Source organism: Ixodes scapularis, unplaced genomic scaffold (genome assembly GCF_016920785.2).
Source record: "Ixodes scapularis isolate PalLabHiFi unplaced genomic scaffold, ASM1692078v2 PGA_scaffold10__122_contigs__length_95168666, whole genome shotgun sequence".
Classification (NCBI taxonomy): Eukaryota; Metazoa; Arthropoda; class Arachnida; order Ixodida; family Ixodidae; genus Ixodes; species Ixodes scapularis.
This window is the reverse complement of record NW_024609836.1, coordinates 94,665,739-94,693,714: the sequence shown is the minus strand read 5'-3', so window position 1 is coordinate 94,693,714 and position 27,976 is coordinate 94,665,739. Positions and strand designations below refer to the sequence as shown.

The following is a 27,976-nucleotide window of genomic DNA, read 5'->3' as shown; positions in this document are numbered from 1 at the left end:
GCAATATCCGTCTCTTGCTCTCTCGCTGCTCAAGTTGCAGCAAGCGCGCGCAATTACTTCGGGACCTCGAACAACGAAAGTGCCATGTGCGCAGAGAAAGCAAAACTGAGAGTTCAAGCGACGAACGGAACTATAGGTCGAAAATCGCACCCTCCCAAAACATTTGCATCATCTCGTCCAATACGAGCTATATGTGTAGCTTGGACTGAAGAAAACAACCAGCGCAGCTCGAAACACGGTGCAATTTCCATCTCCTTACTTTATCCGTACGATTAAGATCGTTCGTTTTTCTTTCTTTATCAGCCACAGATGCCGGAGTCGCAATAGCCTTGTAGCTCTCAAGGTTTGAGCCGCGTCCCAGGCGAGCAAAATCGGATATTTTTAGGTCGCGTGTTCATTGTGCGCCGCGTTGCGTCCTTCACAACGCTCGCATCTTGCCCGTGGACAGACGCTGAGGGACACCGAGAGACTCTGGGAAACGCTACTTCACGCTTATGAATCGTGCATGATGGGACGCTAGGGCACCGTTTCACGTCAACATTAAATGGTCGCGTTTCGCAGACGCTTGCGGGGGCCTCTTTGTTCGTGGTCGCGTCCCGTGTACGCTACAGCCCCCCCCCCCCCCCCCCCCCCCCCCCCCCCCCCCCCCCCCCCCGGGCCGAGAGAAACGGGCCCATAAAGGGCGGAGTGTACCGATGGCGGAAGTGTATACGTGCAGACCCTGCTGTGTGTTTACTTGAGAGACAAGGGAAGAAATACTTGTGAGGTTTGATCGTCGCGCGGTTCGGTTACGCGCTCGCTAAGGCTAAGCACTCGTACTCCAAGCCTTCATTTTCGTCGTAAATGACATATCGTGCACGCGTCGTCTGGAGGGCAAACATTTACGCCATGCTCTACCGAAAAAAAAAAATATATATATATATATGTGTGTGTGTGTGTGTGTGTGTGTGTGTGTGCGTGCGTGCGTGCGTGCGTGTGGACAAGAGCGCGTGTTCGCAGTGTTTCTGCTGGTTTTCCCTTCGTTTTCAAAACACAAAAAGGAATGGAACGTAAAGGACTTTTGTCTTCATTTCGAGGGTGCTGTTATTAGGGTTGTTTTCCAGAACGATAACTCTCACTTCTGCCACTCCTTTTTCGGTAGAATTCAGTTACGAGTAGTCTACCTGACCGAGGCTTTTGACCGTCTAACCTGATCGAGACTTCTGTTTGTTTGTTTCAGAAGGCTCTATTGGGGGGGTTTCAAAAACCATCTGCTTGCTCTTTATCATTTCTTTAGCTGGTTTTTAATGTACAGCAGTATTCAGCGTTGTTCGTATATAATATATTGCATGCCCCCGTGGTAGGAGTCAAGTTCCCCGATCCGACGCGCCTCAAACTACGCATTTTCGTGATACCTGCATGGCCGCTCGGCGACCTCCCTCCACGACTTTCCGCCATAGCATCGAGCTCCTAACCAGCATAGAATATTACCGTGATCCGCGAATGTTACCTGCACCCATTGTCATTCGTGACCGAAACATGTCCGTGGAAGAGGAAAAAAAAAAAAAAAAAAAAAGCCATATGCGAGTCCCTGGGCAACGCTCGAAATCGAAAGCAATCACATTACGGCGGACACGCTTCGTGTTCGGAGAGCATTTCGACATTCCGGTCAACGCTGCCGCGCGATGCGCAGCCACAGCTTATCTTACGTCGAACGTCACGGTGGTGACGTCACTCTGACCTCTTGTGACACGGTTGTGACGCAGCCTGTGACGTAGCTGTGATGTATCCTATTGCAGTCTGGGGTCGCCGTGTTTTTGGCGTGAAGGTCGCGGGCGTGGGCGTCCCACTTTTGCGTCAGCCCGCGGCAATTAGTGCGATTCGGTGCGCTGATTAGTCCGTTAATGGAGGTCGACTTTGACCGGATGTCTGGCGATGTTGGGGGAACGCGCGCTTGCGGGAGCGTCTGGCGTTGGTGCGGCGTCTACAACCGCGGGGCCCCCTGTCGGAGGTGATTCGAACGTGTGGTGCGTGCATGGCTTAAATGCCGGGGGAACAGATAGTTCGCGAGCTTTGTGCTTTATAAATGAGAGTAAAGCGAAACATTTTCTTATTATCGTTCAATCTCCGGTGATGGGAATGAACGAGGAGCTTTTTTCCTTTCCTTTTGTGCTTCCCGAATAAGGTGGTTACTATTACCACGAAGCCGTGAAATTCCGAGGTTAAGAAGTCGAGGAGTCTGCAGTTGCTAGAGCTCGAGCGTGGATTGTCTTGCATTTCATACATCTCTATTCAACTTTAAATAAAGCATTGGTTCATGTAGTGTCGTTCGAATATCTTCTTTCTTTTTTAAACTAGGCTACATAGATCCGTGTTCATTACGCTCAGATAAACTGAACTTATTTTGGTCCTTATAATAATTAAGTTTCGCGGTTAAAAATTTGTGGCTCACGGAGGTCTGATCTTTGCGAGATAATACTGCCGCGTGCATGATCGAGAAGGAACGCTTCTCCGTACATCTATAAGATTCGTGTTTATTATTACGCCGAGCGCAGACGATGAGGAGGCCAGAAGGACCTTGCCTAGTCATTCTGGAAAAAAAGTTCCAGCCTTTTTCATCCGCGAAAATATCCGTGTAGGGCCGAGTTCCATGTGGCCTCGGTTAGTTTGACTACGCAAAGGAACGGCAGCGTTTCGTATGCTTTCGTGTTAGTCGCATACGTGTTCATCGACAAACAGGCAAAACGGGCGCGAAAGTCTTTTTATGTCCTCGACTACGAGCTCGAGTGAACTTGGAGCGGTAAACCGGCAGCCAAAAATGGCGCCCCCCTGTTCCCGCCACCTTGCCCGTTTCTTGAGACGGGCAAGATGGCGGCAACCGGAAAGGGGGGGAGGGAAAGGGGGGGTGCCATTTCCGCTGCAGGCCTTGGGTTGCGGTTTACCGCTCTAAGGTGGATACTCAAACTCGTTGGTCCTCCATGATAAGAGGTAGAAGCCTCCTCTTTATAGTTTTCTATCCAGGCTGTATTGCGATCAATTCCAAAGTAGATTCTGCGGCCCCGTTTCGACTTCTTTTTTTCTTTGCCTCGAATTCGCTGGAAAATAAATTACGAATCGCGATGTTTTCAAGATATTCACTTGCGTTTCATTCGGAGTATTGCGGAGGTTTGATGCGTGTTTACCACGTGTTGTGCAGTTGTTGGTATGTTGTGCGACGTGTCCGAGGCTTGCGTATACCTTTCGCTGTGCTTCGACGCTGTCGGAGCTGCTTGCACGAGCGCGTGGCTTCGTTTGGCGTCACCTTCGTACGAGAGCGCGTGCGGATGACGCCCAATGAGAACTTGAGCTCTCTCGCAGCATCCCGGGGCTGCAGCCGCGTGGAAGCTGGGCTGGCCTCGACGATATTTCGAGAAATCGATTAGGCGAAGCACAGATGCCTACTATGCTGGTTGTGTTGTATACATGCTTGCTACGTGTGTTACGTTACGTGCGGGTCACTGATTGTTTTCCTGCTCTCTTTTTATCTTGCAGTCACTGGAGCGAACCCGGAATATGATATCATTATGTGACGAGGTGAGTGCGTTCCTGTTTTTTTTTGTTCTTGTCTGTGTGCGCGTGTCTTTGCATCTAAATTGTATTTCTTTTCTATGTTTATCAAAGGATACTTTTGAAGATTAGTGAGATATAAACACCACTTGTCTTTTTGTGCTTGCCCAAAAGAAGAAATGGCGATAATAGAGGGTTTTGGTGTTGCGTACCCAAAAGGTTTCCATTAGGAAAGAAATAGCCTCGTCGCCACTGGGCATATACGCCAAGCCCAAACCACGTTTGAATTGGCGCATGGCGATGACGCTGTTTCCTTTGCGTGCGCAAAGTTTTTGGGTGGGTCGGGGAACTTAGCAATTGCGCATGTTTGTTCTAGACTCGTCTTTGTGTTTGTGTGTGAGTGTTTGTTAGACGGGTACAGGTGATTTTTCGGGTTGTTCACCTATGCTCTGTTCACCGCCAAGTTGTCGGCGGTGGAAGCGCTCGTCTGCTCCATCAATCGCTCGCCTTTCATTGCCTGACCCCGCCCTCTGGGCGGTATACCGCACACGGAGAGAACGTGATCCCCCGCGGTTTAACGAGCACGGCTGCCACCGCCCCGCCAGCCTAAACCTTCAAACGGTGTCGTATATTAGACTAAACCGAAAGTGTCTTAATATAGTATATTTTATTCGTATACGTGGCTCGTCGTATATGGGATAAGATGTCGAGTGTTTGTATGTGTATGTACGTGTTTGCCTGCTTGTACACCCGCCGGCATTATGAAGGTGAACACCTTACCTGGTTCCTTGCCTGTTTTACGGCTCCCTAAAGCTATATTAACCCTCAACGTCTCAACTGGTTCGTTGCTTGGGGTTTAAACTTTGCGTTCTAGCCCTCTTCTGGAACAGAGCTCTTTCTAAAACTTGCAGGAGCGTCAAAAACAAGAAGAGGGCTCTTCATCTTCATATCGCTCATGGGTGTACGTACTGTTGAGACCGGTTATTACGAAATAGCGGCTGCAGCGAAGCGATTACGATTTCCCATTCTCTTTTGCACTTCGTTATAACCAAAGTCGAGTATAACGAGATAGCGGATATATCCGAGTCATTTCCGATTCCCGTTGACTTCGTTATAACCAGTCTCGTCAGTATCGAAGGGATATTCATTCCGCGGTTAAAACCGGCGAACGAACCACGCTTCGGTGTACCGGCACTTGAGCCATATGTTGGTGCTTAGACATCAGTGTTGCCCCTTTATCCGAAGCTTTCTCTAAAATTGCAGGAAACGCTTTCCCGTTCTCCAAAAACGTTAAAAACAATCCACGATAAAATCAAGAAGAAAAAAAAAAACGATATTGCCCGAGCGTATTTTGACACCGTGTCGTAATGCTCAGGAAGCCGCATTTTCGAATAGTAAAGATCGTCAACGAGACCCTTTCCAAAAGTCCGCTCATCGTCTGTCCCACATTGCTTGTTCACATACTGTGAGCATGTATTAAACGTAAGTATTTGAGAATTAAAACAGTGCAAACGACGAAGGGAACCAGATGAAAAGAGAGACAGACGCAGCGCTGTTCAGCGCTGTGTCTCTCTTCATCTGGTTCCCGTCCTCCTGCGCGCTGTTTTAATTCTCAGATATGTCGTACCACCCGGCCCAAGCCCCAACGCGTGTATTGAAAACGAGCGTGACGTCAGCGTTCGGCGAAGACTCGGATCCAATCACGCGCGTCGTGTCCATGCCAAGGCGACCGCCAGTCTTGCTTGACGAACTTTTGAAGAGAGTCTTTTGGGCCCGCTCTGCACTAAGGCACCAAGATGGCGGCGCCGACGAGAAACCTCGGCGAGCGGGGTGCCGGTACTCTGAAGTCCGGCTCACAGATTAGCGTTTCAGTGTACCCGGGTGCGTTGTAACCGCTTGTCATTGCTACTAGAGAGCGCGATCACCCGACCCGATCCACTGGCGCCACCCATCGGGCGTCCTCAGAACAGTTCTGATCTCCGTATAGCTGTACCGAAGACGGTTGTTTGCGGTATTTGCGAGATGAAATCCACGCGCCGTGTATGAGAAAATGGCCCGCTTATAACTTCGTTAAAATTATCTCGAGCCCTTAAAAGAAAACAATAATGCGTACAAAAATTTAGAAAATATATGCGCAGGTCGGATATTGTTCCGGGGCCACTCGGTAGATGGCACCAGTGGGTTCTCTCTCCGTAAGCGGTTTCGAGTGTGTGAATCGGCCGTGAGTGTGGTTCGCTTTGTGGCCCTATAGTTTACGTGAAATCTTCAAGTTACCCAGATGGAGAGGTTTTTGTTGTTCGCCCTCAAGAAAAGCCGACAGGATTTCATTCGCAAAAACATCATTACGTTTGAATGACGTGAGAGAGTCCCCGATTAATTCTCGTAACGGTGATTGTTTACATCGTAGAGATGTTTTGAATCCTTGGTCGAAAAAAAAAAAAGGCGGACGCGGCGTTTGACGTAAAGGTCACGTTTACGCGAGGACGGATAAGTCGACTCGGTCCCTTATTCGCGTGTCGAGAGAAAAGGTCGTCGGGTGGAATCAGAACGAGGCAATATATATCCTCTTTGGGGACTGCTAAGCCGTCTCAGTGCTGTCAGAGCTATGCGTCCGTCGCGGCTATCCCCCGAGGCCACTATATTGCCACTTTAGCTCCCTAATATCCCCGAATGATCCCTGTATCGGCATTCTTTACATTTATATGTTCTCTGGTGTAGTCACGTTTGTGTTAGTGATCACTTTGAACGACGACATGATTATGTGGTGAGTCTAAAAGTTTTCAACTTAGATGTTAGACAGTAAAAAAAGTTTTCTTTTTTTGTGTGTGTATTTCGAGGGAAGAGGCTTCCCATAAGTTCCTAGAAATATCGACGACTAGAGACGATTTGAGGGAAAACGGCCGGGTGGTGCATATCTTTGCGTTTGCTGTGTCGCCTGTACCGATCGCGTGCCGCTAATACGAGGTGTGGCAGAAGAGTAGAGACTCATTTTCTTTTTATCGTGAATTTTAATATTTTTACAAATGAAGGTTGTCCCCTTCAAAGTAGTTCCCTCGTACAACTACGCACCGACGGAGGCGCTGTTTCCATTATTCGTAGCAGTGCTGAAAGGCTTCTGCTGGAATGCCTTTCAGCTCGTCGATTACGCTCTTCAGGACGTTACCAAAGCACCAAAATGGGGCCCTGTCTATAGTCAGTTACAGGCTAAGAAAAGTTTTCGAGAGAAAGAAAGGCTGGGGAGGAGGAAGCAGACGGAATGCTGGAGAGGAGAAAAGGTTTCGTCCTCTCTCCAGTATTCCGCTTGCTTCCTCCTCCCCAGCCCTCCTTTCCCTCGAAAGCTTTTCTTAACCTGTGACTAACTATAGTGCGCTTTGAGCCGGTGAACTTAAAAGAAGTCACAAGGACTCTGATTCGTCGGATTGGGAAGGGAGATCGGTGGCCGAGTGCTCTAGCGCACACCAGCTCGGAGCACGTGCGAAAGCTCGCGCTGTAGAACCCAGGAATCCTGGGTTCCATCCCCACCCCTGCCCGTTTCGACCTGGATGAGTATCGTACCGGCGTGCAGTCGTGCATCACTGCTGCGTGGTGCACGTTAAAGACCCCAGGTTAGCGGTTGTACCGCACTGGCTAAATTGCTCATCTACAACTGAGACACCAGACGCCCACTGACGCAGACTAACTTCCGGCCGTATAAACATACGCACAACAATTTGCTTGCTTTGCTGATTAGGAAAGGGGGGGAGGGGGGGGGGGGAAGGGGGGCAGAAGAAGACAGGAATGTCTTCTTCTGCCAAATGTTAATTGATGCAGCATCCAAGTGTGTGCAATGCCTGGTCGCACAAGTGCCACCATCTTCCTGAGTATCTCAAGTACTACCCGATAAAACGTTTGATTGGCAGTTTGTCCTGGAGGCACATATTCTTTGTGGAAGATCCCCTGACTGTCAAAAAAACGAACAAATGAGCATTGATTTGATTTTCAATTTGATGGCACAACGCTGCTCAAAATTTTGCCGGTCCATTTTCGTAACGCACCTCACAAACACAACTACTTTACTTGAGACGCTCTCAACAATCGTGTGCCAACTGTAGCAAGTTCAAAGTTATACTGAGTCTACAGAGGGGTTAACCTATCTGCCCTGGGAAAGGTAATCCGGCAGCATTGTCGGTTCGCTCACTGTGTTGCCAGTCTCAGTGCTTTTCTGCCGCACTTCGTATGTTACGCGAGTCACCTGACACCCGTCCTGTGTCTGAGGGGACTTAAATAATGTAGCTCTTTGGAAACACCAGATTGGTTTCGTACAGCTCGCAACTTCAGCTTCCAGTTAGAGAGGAGGGTGAATTGGCTCTAGTGTACTCTACTTTCTGCTCTATTCGCTAGCCCCTTAGCCGTTTTGGACGAGCCTAGCTCGGCCACCTAGAGCCGTCCTTCCTCAATACTCACAAAGCCTGGCAGTTGGACGACGGAGCCATAGATCGAGTGCCCGGTCGCAGATTTGGAGCCCGAGGATCTGGTATAGCACAGAGCAATTCTCGGGGAATCTGGACGTCAGCGCACAGCTCTTGCAGCGCGGCGAGGACTCAAAACACACTTGTTCGCTCGGGAGAAATGTGTTTCGGCGTCTCGCCGCAGCGGGGCGCCAGTCACGTGGCTCTCCTCTCGCCCGTTGTCTGCCGCTCCACCTTTTCCATTTCGGCGGCCGCTTCTCGTGGCGATCTGCCGGGCTTTGTCAGTACTATATAGGAGGCTATGTGCGTCCCCAAGCCGCTTATTACGAGTGTAGCTCGTCCGCGCACCTTCCCTCGCCCCTTGGCTGTTTTGGACGGCCAAGGCTCGTTCAAAGCTTAGTTTGCGGTACTGACGAGAGATGGTAGCACGTGTTTATTTTTTATTTTACACGTTTTTTTATTGTTTTTTTTTTAATGGCGATTAGTGCTGGAGACACGTTCGGCCCAATCTGCACGTGCAATACAAATGAGAAAAAAAAAACAGCTTAGGGTTGAAAATTGTCAAAAATATAAAATGGCTAAGAGGCTAGTATAGTTTCGTGTACTCTGATGTACCCTACTCTAATATACTTGACTGTACCCTACAGTAGTTCTACGTTCCTGTTATATTCTTTATTATAGGTAGCACTTTTTAACTTTCGGGACTGTGCGCTTTGTTCTATCTTGTGCGCGGGGAAAGGAATGTATAATGACCGGTGTCGCCCGATTAGCTTGCTGTATTTTACTTTTTGCGGGGCGCGTCGTCTTAAGGTCATTTTTTTATAAGTTCGTCTATTTATATGTTGGTACCCCTGAAAAAAGAAATAGTCACATTGTGAATGGGGTGTGTTTTTGTTCGATGGTTTTCTAATGAACAGATTGGCGAAGGCAATTGAACTGATTAGTGGCAGTGAAGTTCTACTTCGACGTCGGGACCCTAAAGTTCGGGAGGGTGACCTTGAATCATGCTTTTCTCAAGAAGTCTTAGTTTCGAAAGTCGGTTTTTATTTTTCTTCGCGGTGGAAAGTTGTATTTGCAACAATCGCATAAAGATTTTTTTTTTTTACGTTTAGTTTTAATTGTTTTACGTATGCTATCGCATTAAAGTTACGTAACTGCGGAGGGTCTCTCTGTTTAGCCTAGACCATTCGCATCCCCGTCTTAGCTGCAGGAGTAATCTTCGCAAATGGAGCGCTCCATAGACGTACGTAGAGAAAGGAAAATGACGTCTGTAGAGACCTTAATAAATGACTCGCTCGATTTTGCAGTACGGTATATATTCCCAGGACTGGCGTATCTGGAATGGTTTTCGCTAGAATTCGGGTTCCATTACTTTTAATATGGGGTTTCTCTTTCATTTCCAATTGCATTTCCGTCGCTTTTTTTTTTTAATCCAGATGGTGGCAGGACCTTGAGATTTTCTTTCTTATTTTTGATCTGGTGGTCATTCATTCTTTTACGCAATTTTTTTATTTATTTATTGCGTGCTACAAAAATCTAGAGGGGGACTAACGTTTACGCATGGCGCGTTTTATTCGTCGTGTCGCTGTTTTGTCTGTTTCTATTTATTTCGTGTTCCCCCCCACCCTTTTTTTTTTTTCGCGTCGGCAGTTTGTCTAAACGTTTCTGTCCTTGTTTGATTTCTTTGTTTCTGTTTAAATGATCGCCCCATTACCCCGACCTTTGTCTGCTTCGAGGAGAGCAAACAAAATAAGTCGCATACATACGAAACTGGCGCCGCCATTTTGGAGATTGTCCGCTTCCGTTTCCTCCCTCGCTCTTGTCCTGTCTTTTTTTTTTCCTGTTTTGTTTGTTTTTGCGGGCGACAGCAACGCTGAGAAAATTGTAGTTTTCATTCTTTTTCTTCCTGTTTCCTGGAGCGGCTTTACTGTTCTTCGAAATGTTGGTCTTTTTTATTTATCTTCATTTTTGTGGCGCTTTTTTTTTAACTCTGCTGTTTGGCGTGTCTCCTTTTTATTCGTCTTTAATTTCCGGTTCCTGGCGCCCCGCGTATTTCCTTGTCTTTGCGTAGGATTCGCGCTCTTAATCGTCTGCCGAAGAGCCCGCCATGCTCGCAAACGAACAGTCAGAAGCTCGCATTGACCCTGAGATCGACTGGCCCGAATCACGTCAGAGGCGAAAGACTGATACGAGACTGCCATCACGCAACTTCGAAACCCTATTTCATGTGTGCTGTCCGCGAAAACCCAACATGCGATGGTGCGAAACGTCTACACCATCATCTGTGAAAAGAGACTGTTTGGGTGTCGCAGAAACAATAGCGTGAGGGCTGCTTCTTTTTCTTTTTCTTTTTTTTACTTCGTTGTCCAACCCATTTATTTTTATTATTATCTTGAATGGTGGGTCTCGTTTTCTTCTTTTTATTTTTATTACACTGAGCGGTTCTGAGTTTGTTTGGGGCTGTTTTTTTGCGTTTATTCGGACTCTGCACTCCCTCTGGTCGATTGTGAGCACTTTTCGTTCTAGGCTTGTAGCGATAAGAACATGACACATCTGTCAGCCGACTTGACAGGAAGTCTCCAATCCGTCTTATTTGTCGTTTAGTCGATATAGACTAAAAACGACGTGTTTTTTTGTTTTTTTTGTTCAGAGTGTACTCCATGTTTGTGATATCTTGCGAACGACGACTGCCATCTCGCAGTCGTTGTAAAAGTCAACCGTTTCCGCCTTCCGTTTCTTTTTTAACACCATTCTTTTCTCTCTTTTTTTGCGTTTTTTGCGAGTTTTCTATCAGGTGTTTTGTTCCCCTAAGCCGCTTTCGTTTATGTTTTACTAAAGAATCCCTCCAAGCTTAGTGAATGTACTCAGCGCTATGTTGGTTTTGTGAAGGCTCCTTTTTTTCGCGGGTTTACGGAGAAAAGTAAAATTAAAATTGTAGAGGCTAAATATCGTACATTGCAGTCGTAGGCTCTAACTTTCCAGCGACAACCTTTTTCGCGCGGCAATAAAGTGAGTAATGGTCGCAGTTTCTTTTTTCTTCCTTTTTCTTCAGATGGCCTCAGTTCCTCGATGGCTGTTTTCGTTGAATGGTGTCAGTGAATGAAAAAATCCTGTCGGCTTGGGCAGTTCATGAATATAACGTCTTTTCGTAGCTACTTTCAACTCCTACGCAACTTTTTTTCTTGCTTGTAACCGGCGTTCTTCACGTGTAAGGTTAGCAGAAATTCTTCTCGGGGGGTGGCTGGGCTTGTGTGTTTGTTTTTATGTTTGTGTCCTTGTGTGTTTGTGTAGAGGGAAGCGGGTGGACCGAATGATGGGATGATATATTGAGTTTGGCTGTTTAAGGATTGATGGTTCGCCAACTTGTGATGTGAGCGCATTGTGGTGCAGTGTGCCGTGTGAATTTTTTTAGAGTTATTCTTGTTGTTGCTGACGCTTTCAGTTTTTTTTTTTTTTTTGGCTAAGGTTGTTTGTTGGCGCCTGAAATCGTCTGGAAGGAAGTGCATTTTTATTTTAGAAATGGTTCTTTGAAGTGTAGAGCGCTTCGATCTGGGTCCTTTTGGCATTGTCGTGAATGTCCACGCGCAAATATATTTTTTGGGGGGATACGAGCTAGGGAGGCAGTCCGAAAATATATCTAGTTTATGAGCGTCTCTATACAAGGTCAGACAGTCGCGGAGTGCCTGAGAAGGACAGAGTGCTTGTTGTCCGCTAGTGGTAGCCATTTTCGTTTCTTTTGATTGGCTCCTTCTGGTATGTTACGAACGAGTCTCTAAGATCATTGGTTGTGACTTGTGATGCCCGATGCGGGTCTTGTTTAGTCGCATTCTATATTTATTAATTGTTTATTTTACTGCCTAGAGGTACCCGTAGTCAAAGTAGACCAGGATACACCGCGACAGCCCTGCTCGTCTTCCTCTCTGCGCTGACGTAAACAAAATATGCTTGTGCGACGGTTATTCCTTGTGTCGGTGCAGACAGCCTTACCGATAAGGACCTTCATCGTGTGTTCTGTCTGGTGTTGTCTGCGACTGTGACGCTGTGTTTAGGATATACCGTGGTGTTAAGTGTCTCGTTGTCTTCCGATTTCCCGTTGTTTCTTTAGAGCAAGGAAGCCGGGATTCGAACTTTAGTGGCTCTGGACGAGCAAGGAGGTAAGGCTGCGTGGCAAACGCAGATGTTGTTACGTCACGTGGTACGAGAGTGACGTCATTGATTCTGTGCTTGTGATTGGCTCGTGTAGCGGGCTCGCTGGCTAGCACCTGGCGCGGCTCGCTGCTTGACGATTTTGTTTTTGCGGCGTTGACTGTGTGTGCACTGTCATTTGCACGGTTGTTGTCATTTGGGTATTGCGGGTATGTGTTTTGTTTTTCTAAGGTCCCGTTTTTGGTTTATATTCTCGTTCGGCTCTTTTTGGAGCGGAGCGCGCTACTCTCGAAAACCTGCTGTGTACAGGGATCGACCTTGTTCGATATTATGAGTAGCTCGTGATTGGTGGGTTCCCAAAAGTCTAAACGGCATTAAAATACGCGGAAAGTGGTGCGCATGCGCGAAGACCGAAAATGGACTGAAGAGAAAATCGGCTCCCGGTACATTTGTGCTCCGAGATTTTGACCTCTATGTGTAATTCTTAGAGCGCAACCTCTATTTTCTCAATGGTCTGCAGTAGTTTCATTAGGGCCCCCATTATTACCTTCTTATATTATTACCTCATTTTTGCTTCATTCGGGATATCGTTAATCTGTCATCTGCAAGGTTAATTAGCAGGTTTTGGAAGAAGCGCGTAGTTCCTTTTTTTGTTGTTTTCGTTTATTCTTTTACTTGCTGCTGGAGTTTCTTTTTGTTTAACCATTTTCGCCGTACACAAATCTTGGTTCATCTAATTTACTTGTTTTATTTCTTTTTTCTTTTCTTTTTTGCTTTTGCTTTCATGTTTCTCCCTCGGATGGCCTTGCCTGCTTTGGGGGGGCGCACTCAATCGCACACTTGTCCACCGTTCACCGTCGCCTGTGCCCGTGCTGCCACCTTTTTTGCCACCGCCACCACCACCGTCGGCACCGTTCATGAATGGCAACCCCTCGCCACCACTGCCCGTCTCACCCTCCTCCTCCTCACCGTTCCCTGGTTGCCGGACTTCGCGCCGAAAAAAAAAATAGGCGCAAGATGCTGGCGTCAAAACCATCGTGGCACTAGATCACCAAGGGGGTAAGAAAAACGGGCTGCTGCGAACGTTCGGGAGGCAACGAAAAGGAAACAATTGGTTTCCTCTCTCGGTTCATTTCCCAGCGAGCGTCTTAAATGCATCACATTTATAGGGGAATCTTCGCGCTCTTCCGTTTGCGGGCACCGTAGGAGGGCCGCTGAAAAATTCTCATTTCGACGGCTTTTTTTTTCGTATATAGGAACCAGTCGTTATGACGCGAGAGGTTACACTATTGCGTGGCACCACAGAGGACCTGTAAACGCTACGCATTTAAAGTGCACTTGGAACGACAGCACGGTGGCGCGCCATCGAGGTTACGTCCACCGACACGAAAACCTTAGAAATGCTACGCATTTATTAGAGCCCGAACGTAGGCACCACCGTGGCGTTGTTTTGTAACGCGACGTAACATTTATGGAATGGTCCTGTTTGAAGAAGCCGTATCGTGGAACCGCGGACCACGTGTTTCGCACTTGGAAGACGAGCTTCTCTTTGCCAGAGGCTCGAAATCGGCCAGTATTCGCTCGTGGCAGTGCTTACGATAATATGCCAAAGTTTCAAATCTGTCGTTAGTGGTTTAAAAAGCTTGACGAGAAAGCGAACAAACAAAAGATTACTTCGAAATTTAGGCGCACTACTGCTCGTGTGCTTCGAGCGTCTCCATCTGCGTGGCGTTTCACTTCGGTATCTGCGAGTTTCTCGACCTCCGGTTACGCCGGGGTCATACACCAGTCACCGCAACATCCGTGGTTCGAATGCCCAGTGCCAAAGTTCCCTCCAGAATTATTTTGCGGCAAAAAAAAAAGACGAAACAAATGAACTTGTAAATTTTTTGGGGAGGGCACGTTGTACAAGATGACACGCTAAACGCTACTCCGTGAACGAACAAGTTTTGCCTAAAGGCGATCAACAGTGAAGACCTAAAGAACAAAAGAAAAGTGAAATCTCGCTATTCAATAATAGTGAACTGCAGTTAAAAAGAAAAAATATTCTAACGACATTCGCGATGTCGTGCGTAGCATTCTCGTTTGAATTTTCGTTTTAAATTTAGGCAGAAAACGATCGCGCGGTTGTTAGAAAAAGGACATTCCGGAGCAGTCAGGAATAGTACTGCGTTTGTAGCGAAGCGGTTATTCATCTTTGATATTTTGTATTTTATTTTCGGCGTCTTTTAAGACTCGTCGGCCTTTCAGTTTATTAATGGTATAGAGAGAGGTGGCTTTACATTTTATCGGACCTTTTTTTTTTCTTTTTTTACGAGTTTGGCATCATTAGATATGAAACTCGTTCGATGCACGTTTTAGTGTTCTCGTTCATTTGTGTGTTCTTAAAAAGTTGAATTAATGAGGGAAGCTCGGTGCGTTTCTCGAATTGATGTGTAGTGCCTTTGAAATCCTGAACGTTCTTATGTCGCACATTAATACTAAGATTTTGTTGTTGTCGTTTTGGAGTCCGGAAATTACTTTTGCTCGGCGCTCTAACAATCGCCCTCAGGCTGAGTGTCTTCAAACGCGCAAAGGGCGACATGGAGTAAGATGATAATAGAGGACGAAACATATGTTTCTCTGCCGAGATCATTGAAGCCTGTGCTTGAGTGCTTTACGTAGACGCGTGCATCAAACAAACGAGCGTTCAAACTGGAAACGGCACCGTCTCTTCGATTATGTTGGCCAAACTATCTTGGTCGCTTTGTGATGTCGCACGCCTTAGGTCTGGACCACCTGGTGTGAACTAAGTGTTGGTCGCCATGTTGCCGAAGACTGCCTGTTGCGTTAGCTCCGAGCTCTGCTTTTGCATGCGCGTCTTTGCCGCGCGCTTTAGCGCCACACTGCGTTTTTGAACCCGCAATAGCACGACCTTTTGCATGGCGTCCGAAGCGCGCTTTTTTTTTTTTTTTTTTTGTGCTTTGCAGACGTGTGAATCTTTGCAGTGGCTTGATGTATACTTGTAGATGATGTACAGAAATATCAGGAAAAGCCAGGATCTGACAAAGAATCTGTTTCTCGCTCACGTTTCTTTTTTCTCGGTACACTTGTGAAATATCTGGCTTCCAAATTTTATGAAACAATTTGATTCGGACGGTACCTTGCGCCACCTATCCAGTCTTTTTGCCTGTAGTTTCCACGATAAGTACGTACGCTATTGGTGGATATTTGTGAGACCTGCGTAACGCTACCGAGGGAGCCGCGTTGCTTTCTTAATAAAGTCTGGTTAAATATATGGAGTTCCGAACCTGTGACGTGAGGGTGCCATGGACACTCCAAAATGATTCTAGGTTAATTCCAATTACGGTAGTTCATTTCTTTCCACTTAATATCACCCCAAACCTTTCAGACTACGCACACTGCCACCGCAAGCAAAGGTTTTGTGAAAGCTCAGCCGTGACATAAAAAGCGGAAATTAGAGGATGGAAGTTAGTCGAAGTTAACGTCTACCGCCTTCGACGTTGCGGTGCGGGCCCCTCGGGGTGACTGAGGATTTCGGGATTGCAATCGGCTTTTGAAGAAAGTGAATGCGCCTTTATGGAAATCGAAATCGACGGATGATTTTCCTCCAAGTCGACGACATTCGACGGCGGTGTCTATTCGTTCGTCCACTTCACCACCCATAAGCTAATCCGCTCTGTCGGTTCCGTAAGGCGCATCAGTCGACCGACCTGGAGTGTGGATTGTGCTTCGTTCGCGTGTAAGGGTGGAATCGACACGCTGTCTCCCTGATTGAGTCGATTAGCGTCGTCTGCGTGTGAGTGCGACCGGCGGTACGTCTGATTGGTGTCTTTCGTGCCTGTGTGCGCTTCTGTTTTCGCGTGAACGCAGAACAACTGGACCGAATCGAGGAAGACATGGACAAGATCAACGCGGACATGAAGGAAGCCGAGAAGAATCTCACCGGCATGGAGAAATGCTGCGGCATCTGCGTCTGCCCCTGCCAGAAGTGAGTCAGCCCCTTGCACTCTGTTTTGTCTCGGATGGCGACGGACAGTGAAACCTTTCCAGGGAAGATCGGCGACAGGGGCGGCGTAAACTTTACTGACTGGTGCATTTAGAGATATGTATTTCGGAGCCTCTTTCAAAATAGCAGTAAAATACGTCGAGAAAGAAGCCGTGAAATTAAAATTTGCGAAGACGTGTTGAAGACGTGCCAAACCATAGCCTCCTCTATACTGACATAGCCTGGCAGATCGCCTCGAGAAGCGGCCGCTCAAATGGAAAAGGTGGAGCGGCAGACAGCGGATGAGAGGAGAGCCACGTGACTGGCGCCCCGCTGCGGCGAGGCGCCGACACACACTTCTCTTGAGCGAACGAGTGTGTTTCGGGTCCCCGCCGCTGCAAAAGCTGTGCGCTGACGTCCAGGTTCCCCGAGAAATGGCTCTTTGATGCTCTGGGCTACCAGATCCTCGCGCTCCAAATCTGCGACCGTGCACTCTACGGCTCCGTCGTCGAACTGCCAGGCTTTGTGAGTGTAGAGGAGGCTATGGCCAAAACACCATGTTCCGCAGTCATAAACTGTGTTCGGGCCATCATAGTCGTCACTGTATTCTGGTGGGCTCGTAGTACGCGTTGTGGGTCATCTTAAAGGACACATGCAAAGGAAAAAAACATTTTTTTTAAACGGCTTAGATGGAAAAAGGACGCCATAAAACGATTTTACAACGAAGAAAAAAAGTTTTTAGAGCTATATTTACGGCGCAAAACGAATTTGTAGTTGACGCCCGCGGGCACCGCGGAAAAGTGGTCTGTATGTATCACGTGACTGGTCTTTATTTATCACGTGGTGCTTGCGTTCTTTCGGAAGCTTCCTATGGCCTCTAAAAGTAACTTATTCATCTTTGTTTGAAGTATAACAAAAAACTAAGATGAATAAGTAACTTTTAGAGCCCAAAGGAAACTCCTGAAAAAGCGCAAGCAGACGTGATAGACCTGTGCGCCGGCCAGACGACGGCGGCGGCGCCCCGAAGCAGACGAACTTGTGCGGCGGCGGCGACGGCGGCGTGGAGAAACGCGTTGAAGCGGCGTTCGCAGAACGCTCAGCGTGCGGCGGCGACGCAGCGCGGCGGCGCGCGGGCCTACCACGTGACCAGCGGCGGCTCCCGCGAGCGCCAACTACAAATTCGTATAGCGCCGTAAATATAGCTCTAAATTTTTTTTCTTCGTTGTAAAATCGTTTTATGACATCTTTATTCCATCTAAGCTGTCTAAAAAAATGTTTTTTTCCTTTGCATGTGTCCTTTAAGGTGGAACATACAGTGTGGATCACCGTGGCGGCGTCGAGTTCGCGTCTGCATGACGCATTGGAGGCGTCTCATGGCGAACGGATGACGCACAAACGTCTGCCATTTTAACGGGTGCACGTCGTCTAGATTAAAATAAGGATACCGACTTGACATAAGGTAAAAAAGCAATTTCAGGAATTAATTAAATGCGATTATCTTTCGTGTCAAGTCGGCTTTTTGGGGGTATTGTTTTCATTTAGTCGTCTAGATTTAACATGTTTTCCACTTTAAGACTCGCATATAACCACTAACGATACGTAACGCTGAGCCCTTGTCTTCGCGGGGGTATTAGTTACATGCCGGAACGTAACGACAGAAAAAAACGTGATAGGAAATTGTAGATTTTACATTTTTGCCGGTCTTGAATATCAGGGCGCCGATCGGGCTTTCAAATTAACGTGGGTACGCTCTCAACGGTAATGTAAAATTCTTGTATGGACGTCAAGCGCTTTGCCCTACACTCGTATTAAACGAGACGAGAGGTTCTGGAAAAGTAGAGAAAGAAAACGTGACAGCCTTTAATGGGAAATCCGAGCTCATCTTTCGCGCCGGCTCCTGTAGAAGCGATCGAGCCTCACTATTACCTGCCAGGTCTCGCTTGCACACCTCCGTTACGAAAGTTGGCAGGTATCGCTTTTGGTTGATGTGTATAGCTTTTACTTAACGCCAAGTTTGGTTCTGATTTTTTTTTTCGTTTTGTTTTTAACTGTATTTGATGGTGTGTCTGACAGTTTGGTTCCTTCTTCCCTCTTTCTTCCCTTCTGTTCCAATCCCCTTTTCCTTTTTTTCTCCCCCGTATCCCTTTCCCTCTTTTTTTTATTTCGTTGCAGCCCCTACGAAGCGTACGTGTCCCAAGTTTTCTTTGGTTTCGGGCATCCCTTGGTTTGTTCGTTTGTTTCTTAAGTTCTTCGTGTTTATTTTAGTGTCGAACAAAGTTATCGCTTCCGTCTTCAACTTATTGTTTTTTTTTTTTTATGTTTACGTGAATTTTATTTTTCGATGAAGTATGGAAGCGCCGTGGATTGTAGGAGTATAACTGATTTGTCATGTAGCAGGGATTACTTTTTCCCTGTTTTTTTTTTTTTCCTGTCTAGTTTACCTGGGGAAGGCAGGGGAAATGGGGAAAAACTAGGGATTGCCCCTGCTCAATGTCTGGTTTTTGAATGTACCTCATCTGAAAGACTTGCATCAGTGGCCGAATTTTCGGATGCACGCTGAGTTGTAGGGCAACGTTGGTTTCTTCGTAGCTTTATTTTTGTAAAACAAAAATCTTCGTGACCCTTAAAAAAAAACACAAAACCTAGGAAACAATTTTTTTCTACCTGGCGAGGACAGGACAGGTGGTCGGTGCGTCGATTAGTGCATCACTGATCACCTTCCAGCGCGCCCTTCGCCGTCGTTTTTTTTTGTTTTTTTTCGGCGAAGTTAGTTTGCTGAGAGTTTTACTAACGCACTCCCGGACGATGTTTGATTTGGCTTCCCCGACTACATCCCGAGGGTATCGTTTCCGTGCACGGGTCTTCATATGCATTCATCGGGATTTGGATACAGTAGATTTCCCACAGGCAGAAAACACATGAAAACTGACCTTCAAACCCTTCCCGACTCTTTTGGCACAGCCCCCGTCGCGGCGTTTTGACGAGACATCAGGTTTTTGTCCAGTTCTTTCCAAAACAACACGGGATTGCACGTCCCGCATGGTGTGAATTCTGCTGACTTACCCACTGCCAAGGACCGAAAGTGCGTCCGACGCACCACCACCGCTCCGTGACGTAACATATCTGAGTTCGTGTAGAGTAGCACCGCCTAGAAGACAAGCCCCCAGTGCTAACATTTTTGCGTCACCAGCGAAGGCCAACGCTGGGCACAGATTGGCAACGAGTACTGCGTCAGCACTCGGCTGCTAATCGGGTTGGAGCCGAACGTTGACACAATCGCCGTGTCCAATCTGTGCCCAGCGTTGGCCTTCGCTGGTGACGACATCTCTGTCAGCACTACGGCTTTGTTGTCTAGGAGGTGTCGACTAGAGTCGGGTACAAACGCTATCATCATCATCACACAGGGGTACAATTTCGGTTTCGCCTCCAAATCGGAAAATTCGTATTGGATCGTTAATATTGGGCGAAAAAAAAGTTGTTTTTTTTTTTTTGGACGAACATACATTTTGAGACATGCCTGTACTAACCAGGTAAAAACGAAAAAATATATACTTTTCTTTGCGTTTAGTGTTTTTTTTTAAGGATTGGCGAATTTTCTTTAGCGCTGTTCCAGCCTCCCCGAGCTTTCTTTCACCGTCTGCCTCGTTACTTTTGTTTAATTCCAGTGCCTAGGTGTGTATTCTTTAAGCTCTAGCAAGAGACCGATATAGTTTCACGAGGAAAGGGAACCTAGAATCTAATAACAATCCTTGATTTGTAAATTTGCCCTTTGTGGATTAAGCTTTCCAGGTTAAGAAACTTCATCGGAGCCTGATATTTTAGCGATAGCCATTCGCAAAACCTAAAAATATTAAATTATCTTTTTTTTTTTTTTTTTTGTAAGTTTAAAGTTCTAACTGAATTCGTAAATAGTAAAAAATAAACACGAAGTTTGTATTTTATTAACAATGCTTTTAACTTCCCGATTTTCCCCGCTCGGGTGCTGTTCAACAGCGAATATAAAAATCGGACAAAAAAATCTAGACGGAACGCACTCAACGAACATTTGGGAAACATATTCTCTCACTGAGGTAATTTGCGGTCGGTGCGTCGATTAGTGCATCACTGATCACCTTCCAGTGTGCGCTTCTCCGTCATTGTTTTTTTTTTTTAGCAAAGTCAGTGTGTTGTGTGTTTTATGCTGCGCTTCCGGATAATGTTTGGTTTGCCTTCCCCGATTACATCCCGGGAGTGTCGTTTCGGTGCGCGGGTCTGCATATGCATTCATCGGGATTTCGCTACACTAGATTTCCCACAGGTGTACGCAGTGTCGGGGATCAGGTAAGTGTCGAAATAAAACGCACAAAACAAAAAATCTTAGTCCCCTGGGCAGAGGGTGTCGTCTCGACTTCGCTAGCTTTGTGGCCTCTTGCCTTGCCGTTCGCCGGAAATGTTTTTTTTTTTTTTTTGATGCTTTCAACCCACAGAACATTTACAAGTTTTCTTTTTTTTCTTCTTTGCAACATGAATTTACATTTTACATGTCTTTAGACTTTCTTTTTTATTTCGTTGAACAAATAAAAGTTAGATACAAATAGCAAAGACACTCCCAAAATCACACGCGCAAAAAGGCAGGCGGAAACACGTATACAATGATAGTGAGCGGTGTAAAGCAAAAATGAATCGCGGAGGCACGCGCCGGTGTGCAAGGTTCTGAAGAACTAACAGCTGTTGTCGGCATCTCGGACTGACTGCACCTGAACTGATGTTAACGAGCTCTACTGGTCAGTAATGTTTTTCCACCTCTACACAATCTATACTGTAGCCGCTACCAGCTTATTAAATGCAGTGAGGGGCGTGTCCCTAGAATCTAATTAACGCTCCGCGGCCAATCAGATCGCGACGTTGGCCGATAAGAATAGCCAAAGAGCGAATCACAAACCGAGATGCGTGTACACAATAAGCCGCGCTTTGCGTCTCTGACGCTCTCACTGGCAATAAATAATTATACATAAACTCAAAGCTAAGAAAGAAGAGACCATACTTCGTCTCAACTTCGGTCCGAGCCCGGCCAATGTTGTACGCCAAAGGGCCAATCGAAGAGCGCAAAAAGCGCAGCGTCATGGCGTGCTCTCTGCTCTTGAGAGGACTAGCCGGCGGAGGAGCACGCACAGAGAGACGGCGAGGCTGGTCCTATCAACTGCAGAGAGCGCGCCATGACGTTGCGCTTCTTTCGCTGTTTGATTGGCCCTTCGGCTCATAACATCGGCCGCGCTCGGAGCGAAGCTGAAACGATGTATAGGCATTATTAACCACACGCAATACTGGAAGGCAGCTATGGTGGTTCAGGAAAACGACACTTCCGGAGTAACTAGAGAAAGTAAATCGTTACATTTGAGTTGTCGTGACGCGTTCCTTTTGAATATTAGTAACGGGTAATGTACCTTGTTACTTTTAGAGCGAGTAGCGAGTAACGATATTCAGTTAGCCTTTTTTTTAGTAAAGTGTACATGTGTAATAAATATGCGGACTTGTTTTCTTTTTTGTTGTTGCTTGTTTTGGTTTCGACGCATTTATTCTTACACAACAGCCTGCTCCAGAAGAAGGTTCAGGATGCGTCTGTATTTCCGCGAGGGAACGCTACTCCACACTTAAGGCACGACCACATTGGCGTCGCGGAGGCCTGGGGCCCGACGGTGGGCGCGGCCGGCTGCCGACCAAAACCAGTTTTCGGGTTCAGCGGCGCGACGTACCGCGCCGCAGAGCCAACCGGTCCTTGCGCGGTTCGGAGCTCGCCGCTCCTCGCCGCAGAAGAGAGGATCCAATGGGAGGTGGCGTAGATAGTGACGTCGCGATGCCATGGCAACGCTCAAGCCGGTCCCCCGCGCGTCTTTCACGTTCCGAAGGACGTGTTTCGTGTCGTCTGCTCTCCCTATTTCCCCCCGATGCCTTCCCCAACGGAGCGGTTCCTCGAAACTGTGCGACTGTTTCCCTTTTTATATGACAAGACGCAACGACTGGGAAATTATAGGAGAGGAATTCGGAATTACAAGTGAGTTTCTCCGTGGCACTTGTTGCATGTCGTCTGTGTTGTGACGGATGTCGTGTTGATTTGGTGACACTTTCGAAAGTAGCCTTGATCTCTGGCGCGCCGCCGGGGCAGCAAAGCACTGTCCTGTCCTTCGGTGTTTCGGTAGAACCAACTCGGCCGGACCCAATGCCTGCGCCTCGTTCCCTTCAGAGCGCGGCGACGTCGCAAGATCAACGAGCAGGCTAGGATAATCGCATTCACGCTGATCACCATGTCATCATGGACTCCTACCATGTAGGCAGCGAGTGCGGAACGGAAGAACGTAACGAATAGAAGACGACGAAAGAGCGGGAAATCCGACGGGAGGCGCGATCGCGGGATCCAGTGCTGTCACGTGACGCCTGCAAAAGGGAGGTCAATGTGGACTCCTCGCGTTGGGACGCCGGACGGCGGCGCCGTTCACGCTAGTGCGGTCAGGCCTTTAGAGAAGATTCGTGTTTACTCGTACCCCCGAAATGTTCGACGCTCGAACATTCCAGGACCGAATGTTCGAGATAACGTGTGTAATAGATGAAGAACCCGGCATGACCTTGCCCAGTCTGTCTCGGACTCGCTCGGACTCTCTTGTGCTAGTCCAGCCGTCACGCCGACACCTCGGCGCTCGCTGCTGCTTTCTCGACGCTTGCTCTTTCTTTTGTTTCTCGCACAAGTTCGCCGAATAACCTTTTATTTTCGGTTCTACGCTCGTCTGTCCTGTTTCACCCGCGGCAATGTGGCCTGGTGGAAATGAGATCTTCGTCTTGTACTACGTTGGCAGCTGTCGGCCGAGGAAGGCCGGGAGTTTCAGCGAGACAGCGGTACGAGTTTTAGTGTCGTTGCTGTGGTTGGCACGTTACCCCCGTGCCATTGTGTGTTTCTAGGTATTTCTAATCTGGACCAAGAATAAAGCGTCGGGGCGAAACGAACGACCCGTATAAGCACGCCTCCCCGAAGCGAACTTTGCACTAAGCAGAAATGGCAGGGCGGTTAGGCGAAACTTTGATTGGCAGGTTTCATTACTGTACCTCATTGTCGGTCGTTTCTATGGGGATTTTGCTATGTCAGGCTGTCCTTAGCAAGAAATTGGTCCTATAGATTTTTTTTTCTAGTTGCAACATTTCTTCCTTTTTTGCCTTTTTTTATTGTCGCTTCTTGCATTCTTGTTATACGGTTCTTTTATATATTGTAGCATTAGAAAAAGTTCCGTGATTTCTCAATTTTTTTTGCATTATATAGCGTAAGTTTACGCACTGTTGCCGCTCTCTGCTTCCCCCACCCCCCTTTTTTTTTCCCTAATAAACGCTTTATGTGTGTTTTCGTGCCGTTTTTTTCTTCTTAATTGTAGTTATAATTGCAACTAAGAAAGACGTCGAGATAATCACAGAGCACAGGAGACCTGAATGGGCTGATCGTATATTTTGGTAGAGCGTGTTTATTCTAGTTGCACGTTTTACTTGTGACCCTTATACAGCGGAGGAAATTCAGGCACTAATCTCAGGTTAAAATAGCTCTACGTACGCGCGTAACTTTTAAGAGAACCAAATGGAAACAACCCCTTGCGATCCTCGAGGAGCGCATTTTTGACATTGAAGAGTTATCGTAGATCGTTTCCACCTCCCGGCAACACTCTGCGTAACCCGCGGCAACATTTGGAACTCTCCAGACAATGAGAGCGGCGCACATGCGCAGATAGCGAAATCTTCGTTGCGGAGAGCGTTGCGGGACGGCGAAAATCGATCTACAAAAGGTCCATACTCTAAACAAGGTGGTCTGTGAGTTCGCTTTCCCGCAGACTCGTTGGTGTCATCCTTTTGTCGTTCGCCGTCATTTCTTGTCTCGCGTTCTGCAAAAAAGCGGAATCGCATAATTTTTTTTTTTTTTATAGGAACGTTAGATGTTGTTGTTTATCGAACGCAAGTGCACTGCACAACACTGTTTGCGCGAACACAATTTCGGCGCTTTGGTTTTTTTTTTTTTTTTTTTATGGTGTTTACGGGCATTAAAATTTACTACTTCGGTTAGCGGCCCCGCCTGAGCACTTTCGGCCACTGGAGACGTTTGCAAGTACGGCCCCTGGGCGCCGCCATCTTGCTTCTGGTGTGGCTATAGTTCGCCGGTTAGATAAAGCATCGCGAGGCGTACCCACGGCCTCGACAATGCTTGACTATCGGGCGATCTACCCACGTTATCAGCAAGATGGCGGCGCCCAGAGTCCGTACTTGCAAACGTCTATAGACACCCACTCAACCCTGACGTCACCGCACTGAGGTGGCGCTGCTGTCGCACTGCGCTTGCGCAGACGTTTCATCTTACGCGAACATGTTTTTTTTTTCTGTGTGTGTGTGTGTCTGTGGGGGGGGGGGGGGGGGGGGGGGGTTGGCGGGGCGAAAGCGTGCTTGTTTGTAAACTGCCCATTGATGTATAGTAGTTTTGATAAAAATCTTTCAAAACTAAAAAGAATAAAAAACTTTGAGCCTTTTCAGTCTCGTGAATTAGAAAGACCAGCGGAGCTGTACAATGGAAAGTAATGGCCGGCCGCAAGTCGGCAAGCCAGAGTGGAAAGGCTGCCGCCATCTATGAGCGACGGCGGCAACCAGATACGTGGCTTGCCGCCGTCGCTCATAGATGGCGGTAGGTGTCCAGAGTTCGGTGTCTTCATTCCTTTGCGGGGAACACGATCCTTAGGAAACTAGCCCTTAACAGCTCCGCTCTAACAGAAAAAAAAAAAAGAAACGGCGATCGCTTGTTCGCGTTAGCAGTGTCCTGGAGTGTAGGTGCGCTATGCTCAAACGCTATGGGCTACTAAAACGCAACGCTCAGTGTAGAGCTGACGTAACTCTGTAATTTCGGGAAAGAAGGTGACAGTGCCAGATCTAGTCTGCACAATGAGCTATTCAAAATACAGCTGTCTCGCGCCGTGTGTCCACGTAACGGGGGTTTCGCGTTACATCGTTTATGAGGGACTCCCACGAGAGGAGGGGGGCTCGTGTGCCGTTGCGTCATTGCGGGACATGGCAGCCTAAGCTCGTTGCCACCGATCTGGCGAAGGGGACAAAAGAAGCGGCGCCATTACGAAAGCGTCTTAGGGACGCCCGGCTGGTTGATTGGATTATTTCGTCCGAATGTCGCCTCTCGTGCCCAGATAAGTGGCGTTTGAACCGAAGGGTTAGCCTTTTCCGGAGACGCCGTTGCGCAATGCGTTCGAGTGTCTGCGATTGGCGGGTTAGGGTATTCTCGGTTTTATTGTGTCTCCATGGGGCAAACATACGACTTTTACTGGTTTTGTAGGGGCTTGTACGGTCGTAACAGTTTTGGGTAAACTGGCCACTGCTTCGTTAAGATTGTCCGAGCGGTGGTGCAATTGGGTGCCCACGTTTAAGAATGAGATACGTTTTGAATGTCCTCTCGTGAACATGGGTTAGCGTTTGAAGCGAACTTCTTATCGTGGACGTTCACTAAGGGCCATAGCTGAGCCGCGGCCGCTTAGCACGAGCTTTGCGGTGAGCTTCCCCGCAGTGCTTTCGCAGCGTTCACTCTACACCATCGGGATCGGCAGTGTTAGCAGCCTGTAAGTGTGAGCTCCTACGGAGCATGCGCTGCGAAAAATATGGCGGTCAGTAAATGCCCAGTAATCCCCCTCCCCCCAGTCAATGACAGCTTTAAGAAACGCCTGACGTGGCGAATCCATGTAATTTCAATATCCTTTCGCAGCCAATCACATTGCGGCATCGGCTTGTAACAATGCCGACGAACGAATCGTGGACCGAGAAGCATGATTATGATAGGCCACGGCTTCCGTTTTTCCCCGCTTTGTGTGGCTAGCGGTGTATTCAGGTGAGAGGGTGTTTTACTAAAGATGGCGGCTCGTGCGTTCAGCAGCATACGGCGCGATAGTACGTGGCAATACAGGTCTGCGTTTAGCTACACCGAAGTAGCGTAGATAATATGGTTACATTAGAGTTTCTAGACGCAAGGACAAGGTGGCGTATTGTAGGTTTATGGCGCTATTGCGTAATACCGGCTGACTACCGTAGCGAGTGCGCGATGAATATGAGGGCAGAATGATTTAACGCGGCCTGTTTCATCTTTGACATGCGTTGCAAGTAAAACCCCCCGAAAGCCGAGAAGAGTTGTGCGTGGAACGCTACAGTTACTTTAGTTTCCGCCTGAAGAACCGAGATCGTGTAAACTTGCAACATCAGAGCATGCCTCTGACAGGGAATGCGCTGTCTACACCGGCACATTAGCTTCCTTGTGCTATGCGGGCCTTCCGCACGCCTAAACTAAAAAGCCGGCCCAATCCGGAATTATTTTTTTTCCACAGAACTAAAATTGATTTTTCTCCTTCTTTCTCTCTCTCCTTTTTTTCTTTTTCACCCTTTGTTTCTCTCTATCGCTCTTTCTCTTCCCACAAACACACACTCACATGCCTTACGTAAAGGCACGATTCTTGTTAAATCGTTTTTTTTATGTCAGTTATTTTTTTTAGCAACATTATATCTTTAACTGATCTTTCTCTTTTTTCATACTCGGAAACGTTTTTTTATAACCTGGTACCGTCGCGTTATGTACATTGACGATAAACTGGCGATCATCAATTCACTGGAGGAGAAAATCTGAAGTTTACAAATTGCCCTTCTAGTTGAATGGATTCTCCTCGACTGAGGGGTTTTCTTCCATTATACTTAAAGAAATTGTCATCCATTACCCTCACCTTTCTAGAGAACAAATAATATATATATATATATATATATATATACAAGTCGGATAAAAAGAAACCATTGAGCATATAAGCGCCGGGCACATTCCAGTCGTAGTCAATTGGAAGGAAGAGGATTTAGTCATCTTCATTCGGGACATCACTAAGAATCTCCATCTCCCCGGCTTTCCTTCTCTCTCTCTCTAACATTATACTTTCTCGTTTTACGCATACGCGCACGTCCACTCAATCCTCCATTCATGACCGTGTGAGACGCACTTTTTTTTTTTACCTGTTTTTAAAAATAGGATTGGGTCTGATTTATGGGGTTTAATCTTGCCGCCTGCTTCGAATTTTCCGCCTTCTCAATTTATGCTCATTGCATTTTTTTAAATATTTTTTCGCATGCATCGTGACATCGTTTGCGGGGAAAAAAGAAATTCTCACCCGCTAACTTTTATCGCTCACTATTCTTTATGCGTTTATTATTTCTGTCTCTCTGTGAAAGTCTATACGAAGCTGGGGAACGCAGGTATTTTCGTGGGTCTGTCCTGGACACGACGCGAAAACGTAAAAAAAAAAAAAAAAAGGACACGATGTAAAAATAGAAATGACGCTCGTACTGCTCTGCATATTTCACCCCTTTGCCGCTAGCAGACGCTATTCTGACCCCCCCCCCCCCCCCTTTTTTTTTTTTTTTTTCGTTCGTGTAATATCTTTGTTTTCGTTTTTTTTTTTCACTGCTTTTTTTAAGAAGCTACAAAACTTGGCACCATATGGAGCGTCGGCGAAACTAAACTGTGTCATATATTACTAAAAAGAAATCAAAAATCAAATCATTAAAAAAAAAAGAACAATGGCGCAGTTTTCACGGTCCGAAAAGTGTAATGAATCACGAGACAAAAGAAAGTAAAAATACGGTAGTTAGCGCAGCTGGCTTCCTTTTTCTCCCTTCCGTTATAAATCATGAAGGACGTCGCCTTGCGGTGTAACTTCGTATTCGTTCGACACGAGAAAGTGTGGCGCTCCGTTTATACGTCTTTTCCTCGCATGAATCTGCGTGCGTGCGTGCGTGTGTGTGTGTGTGCGTGTGTCTGTGTGTGTGTGTGTGGGCGTGCGTG

General features: G+C 47.2%; 1 protein-coding gene across 2 annotated transcripts in view; it reads left to right on the top strand.

Moving 5' to 3' along the window:
* LOC8043682 (synaptosomal-associated protein 25) overlaps nucleotides 1-27,976 on the top strand; it is a 272,225-nt gene that overhangs the window by 199,777 nt on the left and 44,472 nt on the right. Inside the window, exons 3-6 of one of the 2 annotated variants that reach the window (XM_040217394.2) lie at nucleotides 3,511-3,552; nucleotides 12,079-12,127; nucleotides 15,993-16,110; nucleotides 18,280-18,291. In XM_040217394.2, coding sequence (XP_040073328.1) covers nucleotides 3,511-3,552; nucleotides 12,079-12,127; nucleotides 15,993-16,110; nucleotides 18,280-18,291 — 221 coding nt within the window. Of the gene's footprint in view, nucleotides 1-3,510; nucleotides 3,553-12,078; nucleotides 12,128-13,129; nucleotides 13,179-15,992; nucleotides 16,111-18,279; nucleotides 18,292-27,976 lie in introns of both variants that reach the window. The other variant, XM_040217395.3, reaches the window with a different exon arrangement.